The sequence below is a fragment of the Megalobrama amblycephala genome, linkage group LG6 (assembly GCF_018812025.1).
Source record: "Megalobrama amblycephala isolate DHTTF-2021 linkage group LG6, ASM1881202v1, whole genome shotgun sequence".
Taxonomy (NCBI): Eukaryota; Metazoa; Chordata; class Actinopteri; order Cypriniformes; family Xenocyprididae; genus Megalobrama; species Megalobrama amblycephala.
In genome coordinates, this window is record NC_063049.1 from 35,687,091 (window position 1) to 35,710,389 (window position 23,299).

General features: G+C 36.5%; 1 protein-coding gene across 1 annotated transcript in view; it reads right to left on the reverse strand.

Moving 5' to 3' along the window:
• Window positions 1-5,471: 5,471 nt before the first annotated feature.
• Window positions 5,472-23,299, reverse strand: part of pms1 (PMS1 homolog 1, mismatch repair system component) — a 32,138-nt gene continuing 14,310 nt past the window's right edge. Inside the window, exons 7-13 of the mRNA XM_048194354.1 lie at window positions 22,406-22,528; window positions 21,618-21,767; window positions 20,738-21,522; window positions 15,009-15,488; window positions 14,651-14,781; window positions 7,139-7,299; window positions 5,472-5,791 (exon numbers count right to left, since the gene is read on the reverse strand). Coding sequence (XP_048050311.1) covers window positions 5,594-5,791; window positions 7,139-7,299; window positions 14,651-14,781; window positions 15,009-15,488; window positions 20,738-21,522; window positions 21,618-21,767; window positions 22,406-22,528 — 2,028 coding nt within the window. The 3' untranslated portion in view covers window positions 5,472-5,593. The remainder of the gene's footprint in view (window positions 5,792-7,138; window positions 7,300-14,650; window positions 14,782-15,008; window positions 15,489-20,737; window positions 21,523-21,617; window positions 21,768-22,405; window positions 22,529-23,299) is intronic.

Below are 23,299 nucleotides of genomic sequence, written 5' to 3' on the forward strand. Positions count from 1 at the left end.
ATTCGACAGCAGCTTAGCGCATCTTGCCCGGAAAGGTCACGCCTCTTACCATAACGTGGAGATGCACGCGCTCAGTGTTATTGTAAACATGTCTTTAATTTTACCCTTTAATTATCAGACCCGGTGATTGGACTGCGGGATGAAAATAACAGCGTTTCGACGACATGGCGACAAACACACTCTACAAACGCAACTCTTGTGTATTCCTGTGGGCGGAGGTTAGTCAAAAAACTGTTTTAGTAACGTCATTAAAGAAGGAAGTAGAGGGATGTAGTCCAAACTGGCCGTTCGATGTAGGCGACTTCTGTTAAATAAAATATTTCGCTTGGCATTGAACTTTGAGCTTTATTTTATTTATACTCTAACAACAACATTACACACTAACTAAAGTTTGAAACATGGGATCACGAAGAACGGGACCTTTAATAGTTGTGTTTGAGTCCCTCAGTTGTCCTCAGTGTGAAAAGATGGATCTGAGAATCATACAGTCACTGCTGGAAAGGATTCAAATATGCAAAAGATGCTGGAAAACTGAAGAATGTTCGGGACCTGGAGGATTTTTCTGAAGAATATTGGGCAGTTTAACTGCTCAGGACAAACAAGCAACTCATGAACAACCATCACAAAACACAAAAAACAGTCGTAGATCATCCAGGTAACCACACACAGTAATAAGAATCAAGGATTCACAAACTTTTGAGCAGGTCATTTTTATAAATTCAGCTATTTTTTTGTCTTGTGGACTTTATATAAACAATTTTTTTATGTAAAATATCTTACTCAGGACAGTACTAAATAAAAAATAACATGCATATTGTATGATCCCTCTTATTTTGTTAAAATTATTCACATTTTCACAGATTCTGCAAGGGGTTCACAAACTTTCAAGCAGCACTGTATATGCTTCCAATCCCGATTGGTTGATTGGTAAGATTGTGATTCCTATTTCATTACAAAGGTAGGCCATTTGCCAACGAGAATTAAGCCAAAGCTATACTTTCCCCAATATTTGACAAAAGGCATAATTGCCTGGCACATACTCTTATAAAAACATAAGACTAAAATAAATTCAGATTGCTTTGTGTATACCTCTGGCATGCTATACTAGCACTAATGAGCTCACATATGCTGAACCTGAGCGCAGAGCCCACGTGGCAGAGAATCTGATCATGCAATGGCACTGCAACTCGATAGCACGTCTTATGATAATATTGTATTTAACATAGGGAAAGGTCAAACCACAGCACACGTTTTAGTTTTCACGGCCCTGTGCTGCGACTTCAGCACTCGCTCTCGTATAGCTGCAGGGTGCAAATTCTAAAAGCAGGGGAGAGGTGAGCCTCATTTCTCACTGACCCTTGTTTGAGACTTCCATTAAAATTGGGGGTGTTTGCCTGCTCTCTTGAAACTGCCAGGACAGCAGATCAGATCGGGCTATACCATATATGCTTTGGATATGAATATCAGACCAATTAGTCGGGATGATCATCTCGAGAACATGTGACCCCCCCAGTTAAAAAGGTCACGCTGGATTCATTTTACCAGCTGTCATTCATTTTAGGCCAAAAATCAGTTTCTTTCAGAATACTGCAATTGCAACAGGTTTGCATATTGCATGATGAACTGTGGTGTGAAAAACCGAGCTGACGGATCTCACATGGGTTATTTTGATGGTGTTCATTGCCCGAAGCTCCCCTGCTTGTGCCCCTCTTTGGCTTTACGTACAGTAACTGTGCACATTTTTCAGATCCAAAATGAAACGACACATGCTACGTGCATCTACTCCGAGCTATTTTTAGTTCAGTGATGAGGATTGAGAAAGGCCAGAGAAAGGAACCTAGCACCACACCCACCTGTTTTAATTTAGCAAACGGAAACATGGCGTAGTGCATGACTGAGCAAAATTTGCTGGGACAATGTAGACCACAAATAATAACGTCATGCTCATAATCTTGTGCTGAGTCAATACGTATTGATGCTTAGTTAAATTAGGACATTTAAAGGGATAGTTCACACAAAAATTTAAATTATCCCATGATTTATACGCTCTCAAGCAATCCAAGGTGTATATGACTTTCTTCTTTCAGACGAACACAATCGGAGATATATTTAAAAATATCTTGGCTCTTCCAAGCTATGTAATGGCAGTGAAAGGGGGGGGCCCGATTTTGAAGCCAAAAAAGTGCATCCATCCATCGTAAATGTGCTCCACACGGCTCCAGAGGGTTAATAAAGAAATGGATGCATTTTTTTTATTCAAAATTGGGCCCCCCGTTCACTGCCATTATAAAACTTGGATAAGCCAGGATATTTTTCATAAATATATCTCAGATTGTGTTCATCTGAAAGAAGATAGTCATATACACCTATGATGGCTTGAGGGTGAGTAAATCTTGGGATAATTTTAATTTTTAGGTGAACTATCCCTTTAAGTGGCTTTTATAAACATGCAAAAAAACAAAAAAAAAAACATTATTGATGTGAAACTTAAGACAAAAAAAAATGGCACTAACATATTTTAAGATATGTCAGTGCAAGTTAGTGCATTGTAGTCTGGGACTAGGCTTAAGCCTTGTCTTTGAAACCGGGCATAAATCCCAGATGTTTTGGGCCCAGCTTAACCTTGAGACACCAGAGACCTGTTTCAAAAGGCTTTTAGGAGCATAAATGACAATAAAGACTAACATGTTTTCACAGCAGTGATATTTAACACAGAGCACATGTTTCTTGAGTCTCTGAGTTAAGGAGTGCAAGGTAATTGCTTTACAACAGCCGATTGGCAAAATTATGGCCGCATGAGGACATGCGACAGAGTAATTTAGCTCTGCATTAGAGGCTGAACTCAATAGCTCCGTTAATTACGTCTAACATTAACTCTCTCCTAAAACCAACCACTTGCTGCCACAATTATTTCTGTACAGGGATCACTTTGAAACCAATACTGTGACACTGTGGACACCAAGGGGACTGCAAGTAACAGTTTGGACATTCTGAATGAATACGATGGCTTTGTGAGCTGTTAACCGCTGCAATCTCAACACTGTGTCAGTGAGTTGAGAACCAGATCAGTCTGATTAGTGAGTGAATCAAAATGATTAATCATTTCATTTAAAAAATTGACTCAGATTAATGAATGAATCAGACATTCAGAGAATAATGATTTGAATTTTTTGGTATGTTCCTCTCAAAACTATTGTATGACTTGATAAGACAATATGACTACTATGGAATATAGTGCATGGGTCTTATGGACCACTTTACTTCATGGTGGCTTTTAATCTTTTTTGAAGCTTGAAAGCTCCAGTTCCCCTCCTAAAGTTTTCTTTAGTTTTTTTTCACAAGAAACAATTGGAAAATCAAATACACTACCATTCAAAAAAATGTGGGGTTTTATTTAAAGATTTTTAAAAGGTTTTTAAAGAAGACTCTGATGCTGCATTTAATATTTTAAAATGTCTGTGATGGCAAAACAACCATTACTCCAGTCTTCAGTGTCACATGATCCTTCAGAAATCATTCTAAAATGCTGATTCACTGCTCAAGAAACATTTCATTATTATCAATGTTGAAAACATTGTTGTACTGCTTAATATATTTGTGGAAACCCTGATAAAACATTTTAATATATCTGAAGAACCCAGAATTTCCTCTTTAAGGCTTAAAATTGTGGACTCATGTCCTCTATAGAGGACAAAAATGAATTGCTGGGTCCCCAGAGGTTAAAATGCAGTTCGTGGAACTGATCAAACACTGAAAAACTACAAACCATGTGTCTACAGGGGAGCAACTGTTAAAACTTCACAGCATCTGAGCCTTATTTTCAGCTGGTAATTGGAGGTCCCTGACTGCGACTGCACACTTTTCGGCAAACCCCAGAGCCCATCTCTTTTGGCTTTATGGGCCCCTAGTGCCGGCTTTCATGATCAGCATTTAAGGTGCTGATTTTTGGGGGGAGTGAATTTACAACCACACTGCATTCAATTTTGTGGTTCACTGGCATCTGCTGTGGGGTCAGTAGTTCTGGCTTGTTTTCTTTTCTAATCAGAAGTCAACAAGGCAAACTTTTAAAGTTGGGTGCTTGACCTTTCCTTCATTACCAGTAATGCCAAAACAATTTTCCCACATTAAATTAAGACAGAAAAGCAAAATATATTAGCTAACATTACGACAAAAATGTTTATGTTTTAACATCTTAATGTGCTACAACTCATATTCAAAAATTCATAGCTTTGCCCTCATAAAATCGTTCATAAAAAGTAACATCATTCATGACCCAGGGCTGTCAAATCTGCACTGAAGCAGCTATATAATGCATTATAATTACTGTGGCTTGCAATTTTATTTGCATATGGTGTCATTAAAAATAATACTTGAGATTTTGTATTAGAATCGGCCAATGTTGTGGAAAATTACTTTTAAAAGTAATGCATTACAATATTGCATAACTCCCTAAAAATAAAGTAACTAATTGCATTACTTTGTTACATTTTAAAGTAACGTTACGTCACTTTTTCCGTGTTTTTTAATAACTACTACAACAACAAAAGCAATTTTGGTAATTATAAAGGCCCTTTCACACTTAAAGTGAAACCAATAAGACTTTAGGCTGAAGGAAATGCAAAAATCACGACTTCGCAGGTCAGCAGCAAAGACATTGGTTCATACAGTGAGACAAAATACAGTAAATATATTTGTGTAATTTAACATATTGAATTACTGCAGGTTTATGTAATATTCTGAGTTTGCATTTCACTGCTTTTATTCATTTTGAGGAATACTGAATATGTTTTTGTGCAAGTGAGAGGAGTCTGCTTACATTTAGTCTAGAACTACAAACACACAACGCCTCTGCATCTTTACTCCTGATTTCTCTCAACATGGGGACAGGAGAGCTGTCAGTCAATAAATGGGAAAACAAAGCAACTTGCCATACTTATTTAAACAAAGTAAGTGAAAGTGACATGTGAAAGCCAAGTATGGCAACACTCGGAATTTGTCCTATGCATTTAACCCATCCACGTTAGTGCACACACATTAGAAGTAGTGAGTAGTGAACACACACACACACACACACACACACACACACACCCGGAGCAGTGGGCAGCCATTCTGCTGTCGCGCCAGGGGAACGATTGGGGCCACCTCAGTCGTTTCCTGCCGGTATTGAGACTCAAACTCGCAACCTGACTCTCTAACCATTAGGCCACGACTGCCCAGTAACTCAAATATTTTGTTGTAAATTTAAAAGAAATTACTTTACTAGTTACTTGGAAAAAGTAATCTGATTACATAACTTGCATTACTTGCATTACCTCCAACACTGGAATCGACAGTGATTTGTGTTCATAGATAATGTATGACTTTCTGGGCTGAACCCACATAGTTAATACATATGCATCTTGATTAAACACTCAGAACCCAGTTTGATGAGAAGTTATACCTCAAATCATGAATGAACAATAATTCATCAATTCATCTAGAAAAACATTTATTATTCCAAATGACAACTTTCATACCTCTATATGGTACAGTAAATGTTAGTGTGTAACAATTATAATGGAGGGATGGTCTTGTAATGAAGTCCTTGAAATCCTTAGCAAGAACTAGACATGATTTGCAAAGCTTCCTGCTCAGTTTCAGGAATGCTAACCAGGTCGTGAAAAAATGGTCGTCCGTGAATGCAGACCTGACTTTCCTCTTCAAGTTCCTGTTTCATTCGGCAAAGCGTGTTTGTAACATCAGCTCTGGAGAGGTTTAGAGGTAACTGTCTAGCTAGTCTCACAGCCTCGCTCTGAAAGAAAAAGTGGCAGAAAGTTTATAATGCAAAAAATCAGCTAAAAAGATCATATAAAGAAAAAACATTGGTAACAGTTTAGTATGGGGAACACATATTCACGATTAACTATGACTTTTCCCTCAATAAAATCCTAATTTACTGCTTATTAGTTAGTAAGGTAGTAGTTAACTTTAGGTATTGGGTAGGATTAAGAATGTAGAATAAGGTCATGCAGAATAAGGCATTAATATGTGCTTAATAAGTATTAATAAACAGCCAACATTCTAGTAATATGCAAGCTAATAAGTAACTAGTTAAAAGAATAATAAAATGTAGTGTTACCAAAACATTTTGGTCTAGAAAAAAAAATTCTCTTAGAAATTGCTAGTAATTTCACAATTAATTGCAAGTAACAATAAATTAAATGTGAAATTTTTAAAGGGTTAGTTCACCCAAAAATGAAAATTCTGTCCTTTATTACTCACCCTCATGTCGTTCCACACCCGTAAGACCTTTGTTAATCTTCGGAACACAAATTAATATGTTTTAGTTGAAATCCGATGGCTCCATGAAGCCTTCATAGGGAGCAATGACACTTCCTCTATCAAGATCCATAAAGGTACTAAAAACGTATTTAAATCAGTTCATGTGAGTACAGTGGCTCAATTTTAATATTTTAAAGCAACGAGAATATTTTTGGTGCGCCAAAAAAAACAAAATAACGACTTATATAGTGATGGCCGATTTCAAAACACTGCTTCATGAAGCATCGGAGCATAAGTTAATCAGTGTATCAAATCATGATTCAGATCGCGTGTCAAACTGCCAACAGCTGAAATCACATGACTTTGGCGCTCCAAACAGCAGATTCGATACACTGATTCATTTATGCTCCGATGCTTCCTGAAGCAGTGTTTTGAAATCGGCCATCACTAAATAAGTCATTATTTTGTTTTTTTTGGCGCTCCAAAAATATTCTTGTCGCTTTATAATATTAATATTGAACCACTGTACTCACATGAACTGATTTAGTACCTGTTTTTAGTGTTTTTAGTACCTTTATGGATCTTGAGAGGAAGTGTCATTGCTCCCTATGAAGGCCTCACTGAGCCATCGGATTTCAACTGAAATATCTTAATTTGTGTTCTGAAGATGAATGAATGTCGGCATGAGGGTGAGTAAAAAATGACAGAATTTTCATTTTTGGGTGAACTAACCCTTTAAGTAGTATTTTCTTGTAGAATGTACTTGTGATCTTCAAAATGTAATCTACTATTAGTAAACTCTTCAAATGTGCTCATATTTTGATACTGTGATGGTAAATGGGTCATTAAAAAGTATGTTCCAAGGAGCATTTCTCACCTCTAGGTAGTTTGCGACTTTGAGAGGTCTACATTGCTCCACAGTTTTTGCATCCCGGACCTTTATAGCCTGCAGAATCTCCCTCAGGTCTCCTATCCCGAAGAAAGGCATGCAGTCGGCCATGCCCATCGCTTCAACATGCCTCTCAGAAGACGAGGAGCCTTTCCAAGATAAGCAACAAGGAAGGATTAATAAACTCCAAGTACAACGTTCTCCAGGAAAAAAATAATAAATAAATATTGTGATTTACACACTGGTTGGAAACCAAGTCAGGTGGGCACCGCACCAAATTACACTATTACCATGTCTTTGTGGGCTGGAAAGGAAAACCAAGGTGGAGGAGGTTTTCAACAGATGATTTAAAGATGATTGCTTTTCCCTAGACGCATCTCAATGAAGAGGTGAAATGTATGGAAAGGACATCAAGGAAGCGCAGACTAAACATTTTCTCCTTCCCTATACACTTTAAACAGAGACGCTTGATCTGCCATGCTTAGAAAATTATATTAATACAGTACACACTGAATAGACACCCCAAAAACTACATTGATTAAGTGTCAATAAATTCATTTTAAACGTGACAGTAAATGTATGATCATGTTAGAACTTGATTCATTCTGTTGGAAGTTCTAGATTTTTTATATTTTCTGTTAGTTATTTCACCATGGCACTGCTATGTGGTAGGGTTCTCAGAGTACCAACATTTCAGTAGTTGGTACCAATAAAAGTAAAATTCCGCCGTTCTTGGTACCAATTTCAGTATCAGAGCAAAAACGGTTGAATAAAGTACTTCGTCCTGTTTTATCTCGTCCATTGGTTATTAGAAACTAACAATCCAGAAACTTTGCACTGTACTTAGCAGCATGAAGAAACTAAACTTTTATTGATATTGTGAATGGGTAATAAACAGAAAGCCAGAGAAGAGCCCTTCCTTTATAATCACTAAGGATGTCAATCTCTAAAGCGCAAGCTCACTGAATTCTGCATTCTCGTGAAAACTGCTATTATATTAAAAAAGCTGTACCAAAAAAAAAATGAATTTCTTATTTACATTGTGTTTACTCTTTATTGGTTATAATAAAAGGATTCGCGAGCGTGCCGCTTATGTTGAACAAATCAAAACATTTTTCAGTGGTGTTATGCAGATTCTGACTACTGACTAGCACCTCTGATGATCCACTGCATTCACACGCTCAACAGATATGATTGTGATTGGCTACAATGCTCAATGCTTGTGATACACTGTAAATAGAAACCTTTGATGCTCAGAGAATGCTCAAACACGAACGAAAGCATTTGAAAGCAGCGTCTATCGGCAGGTACCGAACATATCCGGTACTCTGTACTTCTGCAGAAATGCTGGTACCAACAACTTTTCTTTATTTTTTAGTACCGACTGGTACCGGTACATTTGACAACCCTACACTAAAAAATGCTAGGTTAAAAACAACCCAGTTTGGGTTGAAAATGGACAAACCCAGCGATTGGGTTGTTTTAATCCAGCCGTTGGGTTAAATGTTTGCCCAGCCTGCTGGGCAGTTTTATTTAACCCAACTATTGTTTAAAGGTGCCCTAGATTATGTTTTTAAAAGATGTAATATAAGTCTAAGGTGTCCCCTGAATGTGTCTGTGAAGTTTCAGCTCAAAATACCCCATAGATTTTTTTTAATTAATTTTTTTAACTGCCTATTTTGGGGCATCATTATAAACGCGCCGATTTTATGCTGCGGCCCCTTTAAATCCTGTGCTCTCCGCCCACAGAGCTCGCGCTTGCCTTAAACAGTGCCTTAACAAAGTTTACACAGCTAATATAACCCTCAAAATGGATCTTTACAAAGTGTTCGTCATGCATGCAGCGGATTATGTGAGTGTTTTATACTGTTATATTGTTTACTTCTGATTTTGAATGAGTTTGATAGTGCTCCGTGGCTAACGGCTAATGCTACACTGTTGGAGAGATTTATAAAGAATTTAGTTGTGTTTATGAATTATACAGACTGCAAGTGTTTAAAAATGAAAATAGCGACGGCTCTCTTGTCTCCGTGAATACAATAAGAAACGATGGTAACTTTAACCACATTTAACAGTACATTAGCAACATGCTAACGAAACATTTAGAAAGACAGTTTACAAATATCACTAAAAATATCATGTTATCATGGATCATGTCAGTTATTATTGCTCCATCTGCCATTTTTCGCTATTGTTCTTGCTTGCTTACCTAGTCTGATGATTTGGTTGTGCACATCCAGACGTTAATACTGGCTGCCCTTGTTTAATGCCTTTTATAATGTTGGAAACGTGGGCTGGCATATGCAAATATTGGGGGCGTACACCCCGACTGTTATGTAACAGTCGGTGTTATGTTGAGATTCGCCTGTTCTTCGGTGGTCTTTTAAACAAATGAGATTTATATAAGAAGGAGGAAACAATGGAGTTTGAGACTCACTGTATGTCATTTCCATGTACTGAACTCTTGTTATTCAACTATGCCAAGATAAATTCAATTTTTCATTCGAGGGCACCTTTAAAAAGTACTATATGGCTGGCTTAAAATGAACCCAAAATAGGTTGGAAATTAAAAATCAGATACATAATTACTAAAGGCAACAATAATAATCAAAAGGTGAACATTTATTAGTTAGCAATTTAATAAATGTTTATAGCTGAATTATTATTCATTAAACTTATTAATAATGCTAATTATTAATGTTAATTTCCAACATACTTTGGGTTAATTTTAAGCAAGCAATACAGTAATTTTTAAACAATACTTGAGTTAAATAAACTATCCAGCAGGGTGGGCAAACATTTAACCCACCCCCTGGGTTAGAACAACCCAGTTGCTGGGTGTCCATTTTGATTTTCACCCAACATTTTTTAATGTAATGTGTGGTTGCTAGGTGGTTTCTTACTGGGGCATGTCAAATGAAACCACCTTTACATCAGTGTTACTTTAGTATTATTTATATACCATTATAGTATTAATATTTTTTATATTTCGTTTTGACAATTTGTGCTTTTTTTAATTTGTAATAGTTTTAGTTTCTATTTAGCTTTCATTTATTTTTAGTACAGGTTTAGTTTTAGTAATTATTTTATTTAAAATACTGAAACTTTTTCATCCAATTTTTGTAGCTTTATTTTACTTAACTAAAAGTTTTTTAAGTTTTAATTTTACCAGTAAGAAACAACACTGCAGGTCTGTATGATATTCTGTTCCTTACATATGTCTCGGGTCCATCCTTCAATGTAAAACAGGATTTCTTTTTTTTTTTTTGCTGCTATTTTATTATCTATTATTTATAGTTTGCAAATATAACCAAGATGAAAATTTTCAGGTATCATTCTTATTTGTAGCACAAACTGTGCAGGGCGAGTTATGCACCAAAGTTTATTACTTTGGGGTTTTGAAAGGGCTAGAAATCTGGTGCATGTTTTTGCCAAATCCCTGGAAATTGGCTCCGAAACTATTCCCTTTTGTAAAGGGCAATTTTCCTCCACAGCACCACACTCTAGTCCAAATCCACCGTGCTGGCAAAAGCTCAGGCACCGAGCCAGCATCAACCATGATGACCCTTACCAGTGCCAACACACCACTTACAGGAACAGACTGAGTGGGATTTCATAACAACAGGCAAAATAAGGTCAAATGAGGACTAAGATGGCGGCCTCCTTAGAGAGAGGACAATACTACAGAATAAGCTGGTTCTAAACCTGAAAAAGTTTACATATCACAACTGTATCAGTTATCTGCCAATTTGTTTTTATTTGTGTGTCAGATATTAGATATTTTGTTTCTACTTGACTTTATATCTTAACCAACCCCACTAATTCAAGGGTCATGCTGTTTAAAGGTTTCTAGGATTGTCCAAAGTTAACTATATCCTAACTTAAAAGTATACAGTATGAAAAAAATAACCATTTAAGAGAAAAATGTTTGAAGAGCGCTGAGCGCATGCCGCTGTAACAATAGAGCATGTGCATTTGAGCATATAAATTAGTTCATTTTCTTAATATACATATACACACTGCTGTTAATTTACTTTGATTTAGCACGAATGCATTAAAATGATCAAGTGAAAGTAAAGACAATGTTATAACAGATTTCTATTTCAAATAAACATTGTTCTTTTGAACTTTCTATTAATCAAAGAAAGTACCACAGTTTCCATGAAAATATTAAGCAGCACAACTGCTGTATATTAATGTTACTTTCAAAATCTGTCTATAGCTCAGTACTGCTTTTTAAAAAATAAATAAATAAAACACTAAAAACTAATACTTTAGGAATTAAGTAAGCACTGTATGAAATCAATAAAGGCACTTGATCCGGTGTTATATTTTGAAAATTGCTCAAGCGGCTTCTCTGACCTCATTGCTTACTTACAAATACACAAAGTTGGTGGTTAAACTAATCTAATTTTTTACACTAAGTTTAAAACATAGTTTTCTAAAAGTGAGGTAATGAATATGCCTGATGAAGCACACATGATCCATACTTCATTGCCAGTCACAGTGACACTAGACACTAGAAGCCCCTCTATTAATCTAACAAGAGTTGTTTTTATAATATTGGAAAATTGAAGGCACCTAAAGAATGCACAAGAAAACATTTAAAGCAAACACATTCTTCACTAATCAGACACAAGCAATTCTGTCAGAAATAATTGACTGTAATCCTGTTATTCAAGCCGTTATATTTGACATTTCAAAACAATTTGTGAACTGTGGCATTAATGATGTCCAGTGGGTCCAACCTTTGTTAAATCAAATTGGACAATCCTAGAGACCTTTAAACAGCATGACCCTTGAATTAATAAAGGCACATTTTCTCAAGAGAAACCTGGCAAAGAAAAAAAAAACAAAACAAACCATGTGTAGAAGTATTTTTGAATCTCTCCCACTCCACAGCACATGATGAGCATGAGGAGAGAAAGAGGCCAGCGAATTCAAGCGAATGCACTTAATGACCATCTTAAAAACCTGAGGCTGAGTCATACAGGAAGTGGACCGGTCCCTTAGAATCAAGCCCTGTCTTTTTAAAACAATTTCATATTATACGTGTGCCCACACTGGTCTGTGTAAGGAAAAAAGAAGTGCTGACAAAGCACTTTCCACTTAAGCAATTTGTATAAACAATGACTTCATCGCTCGGCACAGCGAGAATAAACGTCTCTAAGGTAATAGCGTGGATATTAAAAAGTTATTAAAAACTACAAATTAAACATTATCATCATATACTGAATGTTGAATGATATTTTCCAACGCTTATAAAGAAGTAGTTCACTCCGTTTAAAATGAGACCGTATGCATGTTGCAGTCAGGAAAATGTCCAGGGATGCATATGTAATGGAAAAGTGAAATGCAGACAATTGTTTAAAATTTGGTGACAGGCTCCAAAGTACCCAAATCAAATCAAACATCATTATTTCAAATGATTATGATTCTTTAGGGTTATATTTATATAGTTTCGCTCCACTTTTTTGATTGGCTGAGTGACGTACATTGACAGTCCATTCGTTTATTTGTTCGAAGTCTTCTAGACTATAGTACTGTATGTGAGCGGGGGCACACGAGGGACGTCACCAAAACAGTTTGGTTACCAGCATTCTTCAAAATATGTTCTGTTGTGTTTAGAAGTAGTAGTAAATGCTGACATTTTTGTGGGATCTTTTTTGTTTATGGAGTGGAAGTCAATGGTCACTAAAAGGGTTTGGTTCAGCAGAAGAAGTAGTAAATTATGAATTTTCATTTTTGGGTGAACTATGCCATTTAAAAAAAGTGTGAATTAAACTAGTTCAACCGAATATAACACACACTCACACACACATACATTCAGGGCCTTAAAGGATTAGTCCACTTTTAAGTACACTTTTCCTGATAAATTTACTCACCCCCATGTCATCCAAGATGTTCATGTCTTTCTTTCGTCAGTCGAAAAGAAATGAAGGTTTTTGAGGAAAACATTCCAGGATTATTCTCCTTACAGTGGATTTCAATGGCTACCAACAGGTTGAAAGTCAAAATTACAGTTTCAGTGCAGCTTCAAGGGCTTTAAACAATACCAGATGAGTAATAAGGGTCTTATCTAGCGAATCGATCGGTCATTTTCGGAAAAAATACAACCGTTTATGCTTTATAAACAAAATATCGCCTTGAACGTACTTTACGCTTCCGCATTCTTCATAACGTTTACGCTGAATGTCCTACGCCTTCCCTATTCAAGTTACGGATCAAAACTAAACTGGCGCCGCGTTCATTCCGTAAGTAGAATAGGGAAGGCGTAGGACATTCAGCGTAAGCGTTATGAAGAATGCGGAAGCGGAAAGTACGTTCAAGGTGATATTTTGTTTGTAAAGCATAAACGGTTGTATTTTTTTCGAAAATGACCGATCGATTCGCTAGATAAGACCCTTATTACTCATCTGATATCGTTTAAAGCCCTTGAAGCTGCATTGAAACTGTAATTTTGACCTTCAATCTGTTGGTAGCCATTGAAATCCACTGTAAGGAGAAAAATCCTGGAATGTTTTCCTCAAAAACCTTCATTTCTTTTCGACTGACGAAAGAAAGACATGAACATCTTGGATGACATGGGGGTGAGTAAATTTATCAGGAAAAGTGTATTTAAAAGTGGACTAATCCTTTAAAATAACTTTTTGCCACACCTGCCAATGGCTGGTGATTTAAGAAAATTTACCAGCCATAAATATTTTTTACCAGCCATGAAACTTTTTTTTTTTTTGCAGTTATATGACACCAAAATTTAAGATAACCAGCGAAAATTCACAATTCTCTATTCCAATTTCGATAGCACAGCTAAAACTACTAGCCGAGCTAATATAAATTTAAAACATTAAAGACAATTAACAGTAGAGAACTGAATAAAGTAATCAAATGTAAAATAACATTGGATATTTTTCAATGTATAAATTAAACATAGATTAATCCTTAATAAAGTTACAAAAGTTATTCAGTCAAGAGCAGTGAATGATTTTTTTCTTTCCTTTGTTGTTTGATTAACATTAAAAAAACAGAGAGCAGCAGAAATATTAGGCTGCTGTCACTTAATTCATGGATCCAGGTACTGGTTTCTCTACTGTTTAGGTTCACTTAAAGCCATAACCGACTGTTTACTACGATACTCGCTGAGAGGGGCATTTTTGACATATTTTTGTGGGTTTTTTTTTCGGAAGAACACATGAAAGAGAGCTCAATTCAGTATTTGCGCACTGTCTGAGACACAGCTTTCTGGTGCAATGAACTAACTTTGCATCGCATCTTCTCGCGCTTGAATATTCAAAATGCCGAGGCTTAAACACTTGTGACAATGCTGCGCCGGCCTGTCAACTGTCCCATTCACGTTTGTTTACGTTCATATTCTCACAACGTTGCATTGTTAGAATTCATAAAAATATTACTGGCGATTGATTTTTACTCGCATTTGCAGCTTAGCGAGTGTTAATTTTAGGCTCTGCATACGTTAAATATATATTCTTTGAGTGTTACCTGGAATCATCCTAATCTCAAAACCATTTGCCACAAGCCTTGGATCAGTGAAGTAGACGTCTCCATTAAAGCAGGCACTGTCTTTCTCCATGTTCAGGAGAACATCCATGTACTCTGGCCCACCAAGCGACCTGGGAAAGGAAGCGTATGTTAATATGCAAATATAAAATATTAGAGATTCTATTAAGTATTCAGAATAGTGAGGATTAATACAGCCACTAAACGTATATAGTACTTCCATATTTAAATATGACTACTATAACCATTAATTTTTAATATTGTACATGAATATTTTTTACATTTACGGTTTGTACACATTGAGAATATCATCATTAGGTGAGAAAATGAGACGGGCTACCCATCTGTCAGCAGTATAGGGGTCTGCAGCCTCACTGTTGGAAGTATATTATTCTTCAGAAGTCTTTTAAACAGCAAGGCCTCCTCCACTCGAAACGGGTTCAACAACATGAGCTTTCTGCCGCATAAAACGACCCAGGCACCGTGAGAAGCCAAGCGGTTTACAAGCCTGAGGCCCTGCGCACTTGAGCTGTTCTGGTAGGAGAGGAGGTTAAGACTCTGCTTGAGGGTTGCAATACTGAACGGGAGGGGTTTGGAGAGCTTGGCAAGGCTCCTTTTACTCGAGGGCTGAGAGGAGAAGAGTTTGTCCAGGGCCTGCTGGTTGGCGAGGGGGGCCTTGCGCTTCACGCCTTGAGCTTTGTTCAATGAAGACTCGGCGCTCATCTGCTTCTTGCCCTCTCCGCACTGGCCACCTCCCTCCGTTGCCCTCTTCCTTTGAAGGTTGTAGGCGTTCAGAGACTTTTCTGCCTTGCTTTCATACCTAAGATGGGATGTGATACAAGAACATGTATTTTGTTACAGTCATAGTTCTACATTTTGTATTTCCTTTGTGTATCTGTTCAAATGTGGTTAGGAGATATACTTAATGACATAAAAAGTAGTTGATCATCACTACCAGCCAATATTTTGGACTGAATTTGTCTTAAAAATGTGCTGATTTAGACTTTTGCTTAAATGCTTGAAGCAGGGTTATTCTAGTCAACTAAAACGAATTAAAAAAAACTTTTTTTTTACTTGAAATAAAATAAACATTAACTGAAATTAAATAAAATATATATAAAAAAACTTAAATTTACTTTTTCAGCTAATTGCCCAGGTAAAATTTCTTATTTTCATTTAATTTTACTTGAGTTACTAAAATAACTAAAACTAAAACAAAAAAAATATAAAAATAAAAGCTATATATGCATATTTAATTTTTTTTTTTTACAAAAATACACAACAAAAATTCTAAAATTTAATTTAAATTAAAAGTGGAAAATATAAAAAATAAAACTAATTCAAAATAATAATAAAAAATATAATAGTGTCTCGATACTAAAATAACACTGGCTTAATATAAATATAAAATATTTAAATATAAAGTGTGAATTTCTTCACAAAATTATTTTTTTTAATGTTTTATAGTTTAGTTTTTGATGTATAGTTTATGACAAAAAGATAAATATTTGTTTTAAATTATTAAAATAAAATAAATTCAATACTATTTTTAAAAAGACTACTTTGAAGAAGCTAAATATAAGATAGTTTTGATGTTTACATTTATTTATTTTTTTTATTTCTTTAGGGTTTCTTCATATGCTTCCAGTTTTATTTAATGTTTTTATTACTTTACTATTTTATATACTTTATTATCATACTAATATGTGGTAAATAGTAATAAGAGATGAAAAACAAAACAAAACAACAAAAAAGACAGATGGTTTGAAACACTTCGCTTTTGGCCTATTAATTTGCAGGCTGGGTACGAACGAGTTTTAGCGAAGAGGTCAGAAGTTGTGACTAATTAAATATCCTCAATTCACACAAGGAACCTTGATTTAATTTGCTCTAGTGATTCTAAGTGGGCTGCTGTAAATCACAGAGTAGAATATGTGCAGAAACAGGCGAGATAAAAAACATCTGCTACCTGTGACCAGATGGGGGCCGGAGAGCAGCAAGGGAGGGGGGAGAGAGCCTGTAAAAACACGCAGCCCTGACCCTCCACTGGAAGTTTCTCGATGGGTTTGCCAATTAACAGCTGTGCCATTGCCCTGAGCTCACTACTGTACAAAGGACCGGGCACTATTTCAAACGCACTGTATGGTTTCGAAGCATAAAGCTCGGGTGCAAGAGAAAGATGCAAATCAACATGCAAATGCTGATAAAAACCAGACCAATCAAGATGAAGGCATGAAATGTGCTGAAGAGAAAAGCAGTAAGAGGCCAATGGGGGAGATAAATGATTTCATAATGGAACAGAAGGTTGAAGCTTGAGGGTATCCCCTGCCATGTACACTGAAATGGGTTCTTGACCTGAGGGCTTTTGGACTTTAGTTTGCTGTTTGAACACAGTGAAAACGTATAAACTGACTTTGAGGTTGACATTTACATATAAAAAAAAAGGGAAAAAGCTTAGAAAAAAAAAAAAAAAAAGAAATGAATACTTCCTTAACAGTGGAGTGCAGACCTTAATAATGTTACAAAAGATGTGCCAGTGAAGACTGGAGTAATGCTGAAAATTCAGCCTTGCCATCAATAAATGGCATTTTACTATATGTATGTAACAATGTAAGGCTAAACACCGTTACTGACAATATCTGACATCTGCGTGAGATTCTCCAGCTTTGTTGCTGTTGAGCAACTGAAGCACGAGCTGTTAAAGCTCCACCCCCTTTGGGAAAGTGGGCCGGGAGCAGCAGCTCATTTGCATTTAAAGGGACAAAAAATAAATGGCATGTTTTTACTCGCACCCAAATAGGGGCAAATTTGACAAGCTATAATAAATGATCTGTGGGGTTTTTTGAGCTGAAACTTCACAGACACATTCTGGGGACACCAGAGACTTATATTACATCTTGTAAAAGGGGCATTATAGCTCCCCTTTAAAGTACTAAAATAACCAAAACTAAATAAATGAATAAAACTATGGACATATTTTTAAAAAAAAAAGACAACAAAATTAGTGAAACTTTAAAGAAATAAAGTGAAAGCAGAAAAGATAAAAATAAAATCTAAAATCAAAATATTAACACAAACTATAATAGTATATCAATTATACTAAAATAACACTGCCATGCACATCAAGTAGCCGACCACAATATCTCCAGTGAGAGGATGAATGTAGAAACAGCAAATGAAGACGCCATCCTCTCTTGCCTTCTGAGTTGGACCTCAGTGGACACTCGCATACATGATGAAAGTCATTTAGGGAGCACGGTTTGCATTTTCAGCCTGGAATTCATAACGAGCATCAAACGCACATAAACCATGCAATAAGAAAGCAATGTTCCCATGGTGTGGGCACTTTGGATGTAAACCAAGTTCATATAGAGTCGCTGGATCAGCGCCAGCCATTTTATAGCTGCATCAGACCACTGCAACCAAAATATAACAAGCATGTTACTCCCTCCCCCAAACATCCATGTCAACAATCTCTGACCCCTTAGCTCAGCATGCCCATATGTGATGGACCCATGTTACGTGGATCCATGTAAATATGATTCTCAGAAACGCATGCTACAGTACAGTACGGAAAACAAGCTTGCTATTTCACGTTTAAGACGGCAGTAACGCGCAACAGGATTCAGATGCCTTTTTCCATGTGGTGCATAAGTGCCACTAGCAATGCTGAGATACACTTTCCATTCATTTAATTATGCTGACTTAGCGTGCTGTGATTTAGACTATTTTGTGAGAGGGGATAACCTCTTTTTGTTTAAAGCGATAACTGTATTCCCGATGTACTTTGCTCTTTTAATATGAGGTTTGGAAGTTAAAAAGATTTTAGAATTAAAATTAAAAATTAGATTTTTGTGGCTTTAAATTGATGCGTCTTAGCTTTGAGGCAATCTACCTATAAGCTAGTGCGCTTTACAAAATTAACTTTTAACAGAGATACCCAAATTTATAGTCACACCAAAACGCACAAAAATCTTGATGACTCATCTTGCACAACAGGTTTTTGTCAATTAAAATCTCTCTCGAATTAGAATGTAGTTTAAAAGTTTGGGGTCAGTGAGATATTTTTTTCTTTTTTCGAAAGAAAATACATTTATTTATTCTGCAAGAATGCATTAAATTTATCAAGAGAGACAGTAAAGACATTTATAATGTTACAAAAAGATTTTTTTTCGTTTGAACTTTCTATTCATCAAAGAATCCTAAATAAAATATATCACAAAAATATTAAAGGGTTAGTTCACCCAAAAATGAAAATTCTGTCATTAATCACACACCCTCATGTCCTTCGTTCATCTTCGGAAAACAAATGAAGATCTTTTTGCTGAAATCTGAGCGATTTCTGTCCCTCCATTGACAGCTATGCAACTACCACTTTGACGCTTCAAAAAGTTCATAAAGAGATCGAAAAACTAATCCATATGAATTAAGCCATTTAGTCCAAATTTTCTGAAGAGTCATGATCGCTTTATATGATGAACAGATTTAATTTAGGCTGTTATTCATATATAAACATTCATCAACACACACATCAGTTGTGGTAAACGGAAGCTCAAGCATGTTTGGTTGAAGTGTGCAAGAACCTATGAGGTTCATTCTCATGTGTTATGCACATGCGTGAAGCAGGTTCAGTTGAACTTCTGTTTATGTTCATTAACGATCAAAGTTTATATGTGAATAGAAGCCTAAATTGAACCCGTTCATCATATAAAGCTATCGAGTCTCTTCAGAAAATTTGGACTAAACCACTCAATTCATTTGGATTAGTTTTACAATCTCTTCATGAACTTTTTGAAGCATCAAAGTGTCAGTTGCGTAGCTGTCTATGGAGAGACAGAAAGCTCTCAGATTTCATCAAAAATATCTTAATTTGTGTTCTAAAGATGAACGAAAGTCTTACAGGTTTGGAATGACATGAGGGTGAGTAAATGATGACAAAATTTTCATTTTTGGGTGAACTAACCCCTTAAACAGCACAACTGTTTTTAACTGATAATAATAAGAAATGTTTCTTGAACACCATATCAGCATATTCATGTGAAGGATCATGTGATACTAAAAATTGGAGTAATTCACCTTTTCCATCACAGGAATAAATAACATTTTAAAATATATTCAAATGAAAAACAGGTATTTTAAAATGTAATACTTTTTCACAATATTACTGTTTTTACTGTATTTTTAATGCACCCTTTTTAAGCATAAGAGACTTCTTTCAAAAACATTAAAAAACCTCACCAACCCCAAATAGAAGGGTATGCTGAGCCCTTTTTTGCTACCTGCATTTCATTATCTGGCCTAAATCATTTGTTTAAAAAAAATCATTAACCCAATGCAGAGAAGCAGTTTAATTATTATTTTTTTAAATAGATGACTTAGGTCACAAAGTGACAAAAAAAGCAGCCAGAAAGAGTCTAGCATACATGGGAACTCCTTTAGTACAGATTAAAAACCATCCCAGGATGCACCTCATGGCTAGACTGTGCCGAGCTGGAATCCAGGCAAAGGGTAACATGATTATTTTTGGTTACTACATATTTGCCATACTTCCATTCGTGTTATTTCATAGTTTGATGACTATTTTTCTAAAACGTGGAAAAGAGTAATAATAAAGAATTAGTAGGTGTGTCCAAACATTTGACTGGTAGTCTAGCGTGATAAAATAAGATACATCCATATATCCAACCCAAGTTTTCCTGGAGCTCATAAAAAACAATAAATTAGGCAGATACGGACTTCATCTGGTATAGAATGAACTGGAATCTTCTGGCACCTGAGACTCCAAGGAACTGAAAGAATGTGGCATTCTTTGGAAAAAAAACGGAATACCTCTTTTACAATGGAAAACAGGCATATTGACCATCAAACCAAGTAATCAAACACAGTTTTCTGGAAAATACAAAAAAGTTCATCAATTCTTCCTTCAGATAGAAACACGACCAGGCCAAGCAGATTTTCCAATCCATATTTTACGCTTAATAGTGGCAGGTCTATTTTTCTCTCGCTACACAGAGAGTGAATCACAACAACTGGAAACTGTGTCTTGGAGGGTGAAATCTGGAAACTTACTTCTTGCGGTCTTCCTCCCCGAGGCTTTCCCATCTCTCTTTCACAGCAGTTGTGACATCCTGAGGACTGGCTCTTGGGTTCTCCTGGAGGACCTGCGATCTGGTGTCTTGCTCAAACAGTGAAAAGGCAGACGAGGGCTGACGCACAGAGCGGTTGCTGATTAGCTCGTAGGCTGTCAGCTTGGCCATTTTCTCCACAATCACATTAGTGGGCCTCTTGGACGGGCTAGACCTCGTACTTGTGGGCTCAGTTCCTCCGAGGTCTTCGTTTGCCTTTGGGACATGGAGTTTCACGGGTTCTAGGCATTCTCCAGTGATTTGATTTGAGAAGGCCCTGCCTGCACTCCAGCTCTCAGCAGATACTTCGCTCTCTTGACCAGGGCCACTGTCACTCTTAGACGCCTTTGGGGAGTTACAGTTTAGATCAGCTGTAGAGTTCATTACAACATCGTCAGCAGGTAATGAGGAATTAATACTGTCAAAATCACTTGAGCTTCTGTTGATCACCCAATCCTCAGAAATCGAAGAGGAGCTGGTGTTTGCAGTGTTGCTCAAGGATATCTCACCATCTTGTTTATCTGCATTTGTGGAAGAATTCTCAAGCAATTCTGGGTCATTCAAACTAATATCTGTCGTAGCTGTAGGTACAACTACGTTAGTGTGTTCAGGTACGTCCACAGAAGAACTAGCGTTGGGCTGATTTCCACCTGTTTTGAGATTATCATCACCAGTGGAGTACCCGTATAAGGAGATTAACATAGTCTCCACCGCCAACAGGACTTCTTCCTGGTGAAAAGTGTTAATGAAAGTTCAATTAGCATGATATAAACAGTGTTTTACTTTAAGCATAAATGTAGATAAGACAGTCTAAATTTTTGTACCTTATTCTGTAGCATCACTTCAGTTTTATCGGGTGTCAGGTTAACATCCACCGTCGAGGCGGGTATGGTGATGTTCATCATTAAAAGGGGATATCGGCGGTTTGCAGATTCATTATTCGATTGAGCACTGGTGTAGTATTGCTTGATAAGCTGCAGGGTAAAATGTGCATTCACAAGAAGACTGTGAGGATACAAGCGTCGCCATAAGTTTACAACTTTACTTCTAACCCGTTTGTAAATTTTACACTTTGTGTCGTTACTAAGAAATCATCTGATGGCAACATCAACTATAGATTTTCATCAGCTTGTTCTGCACTGACTGGATAGAAACATTTACACAATTTTATTGATTTAAACATGCCATGGAGAAAACTGACAGAAAGCACTTTTGATTGCAACTGCATTTAACGCACAGTGCAAAATTATTGGATATTCTAATGATAAAATGATGACAAAAATCATTTGAGAGTGAAAACATGCTATGATATTCTAGAACCTAAATATGACTCTTTCAGTCCCTCTTGTGATGTTTTACCTCAGTTATTGTACAGTATCACTCTAATGTTAATAAATGCATTTATGGTAAATTTACCACATTAATTCAAATGATTGATGTGGACAGTATAATGCAATTGAAGCATCTGTTATTTTAAAGGGATAGTTTGCCAAAAATTCTGTCTAAATTGAGATTGACATCGAAATTTCACAGTTATGCAAGGACATTTCATTTTACAGGAAAAAATTCATATACAAATTTCAATAACGTAGGTATATTGGTTTATAATTACCTTAAGTATTTCTTTGTGATGCACAGGTCGGCTATTTACAAAGATGAATGTTTTATCAGGCGTATAGGAGCTGGTGGAATTCAATTCTGAGCCTGGTTTGGGAAGGAATCCATCGATGCTGATCTGTGCAAACAATAAGACTTCTGTGAATATCACTTTAAGCCATGAACACATAACAAAAGAGTCATATAACCACATTTATTTCCAGGTTTGAAATGTGTATTAAGAAGCTACTGAGTAATAATCTTCCTCCATGTTAAATCTAGTGTAGCTATTCTTTCATTTCCCTTTCAGCCACAAACCATACTCACTAATTGTCAAGGCACATTGAGGCTTCTATGAACTTTTTCCAAAACAAACAAAATGACACACTGCTGGCCTTCAGCCCACTTTGCAGTAACCAATTAAGACTTCATTGTGCTATCAGAACCCATTTGTCATCTCAAAACTATGGAGTAGCCAAGTTACTAAAATGTGCAATGTTTCTGTTGGCTCAAGGCAGCACCGGCGAAGTGGCGGGATGAGAAACGGCTCCAAATTAATCGGTGATCTAGGGCTAGATTGTGATGCTTGAGCTCACCATTTGGAATTAACAAGCACAGCACTTGGCTGGCAAGAGGACATTTTAATTGGAGTCTCTGACAAACTTGATAATCAGGGGTATTGTGACTTTCACAATCAACACTTATGTTCTGTATACTTTGCCACATTTGTCAATTACTATGGCGTAGGTGGCCCAGTCCTTTCAGTTTTGTTCACTGAATGGAGGTTATTATTCTGGACTCTTCCACTGCAGAAGGATCTCGGCCACAGTACAAAAACAGTCAACTGCAAACTTGCATCATGTTCCACTCTTACTCAGAAAACCTGTAACCATTCCAGCACTTTGAGAAA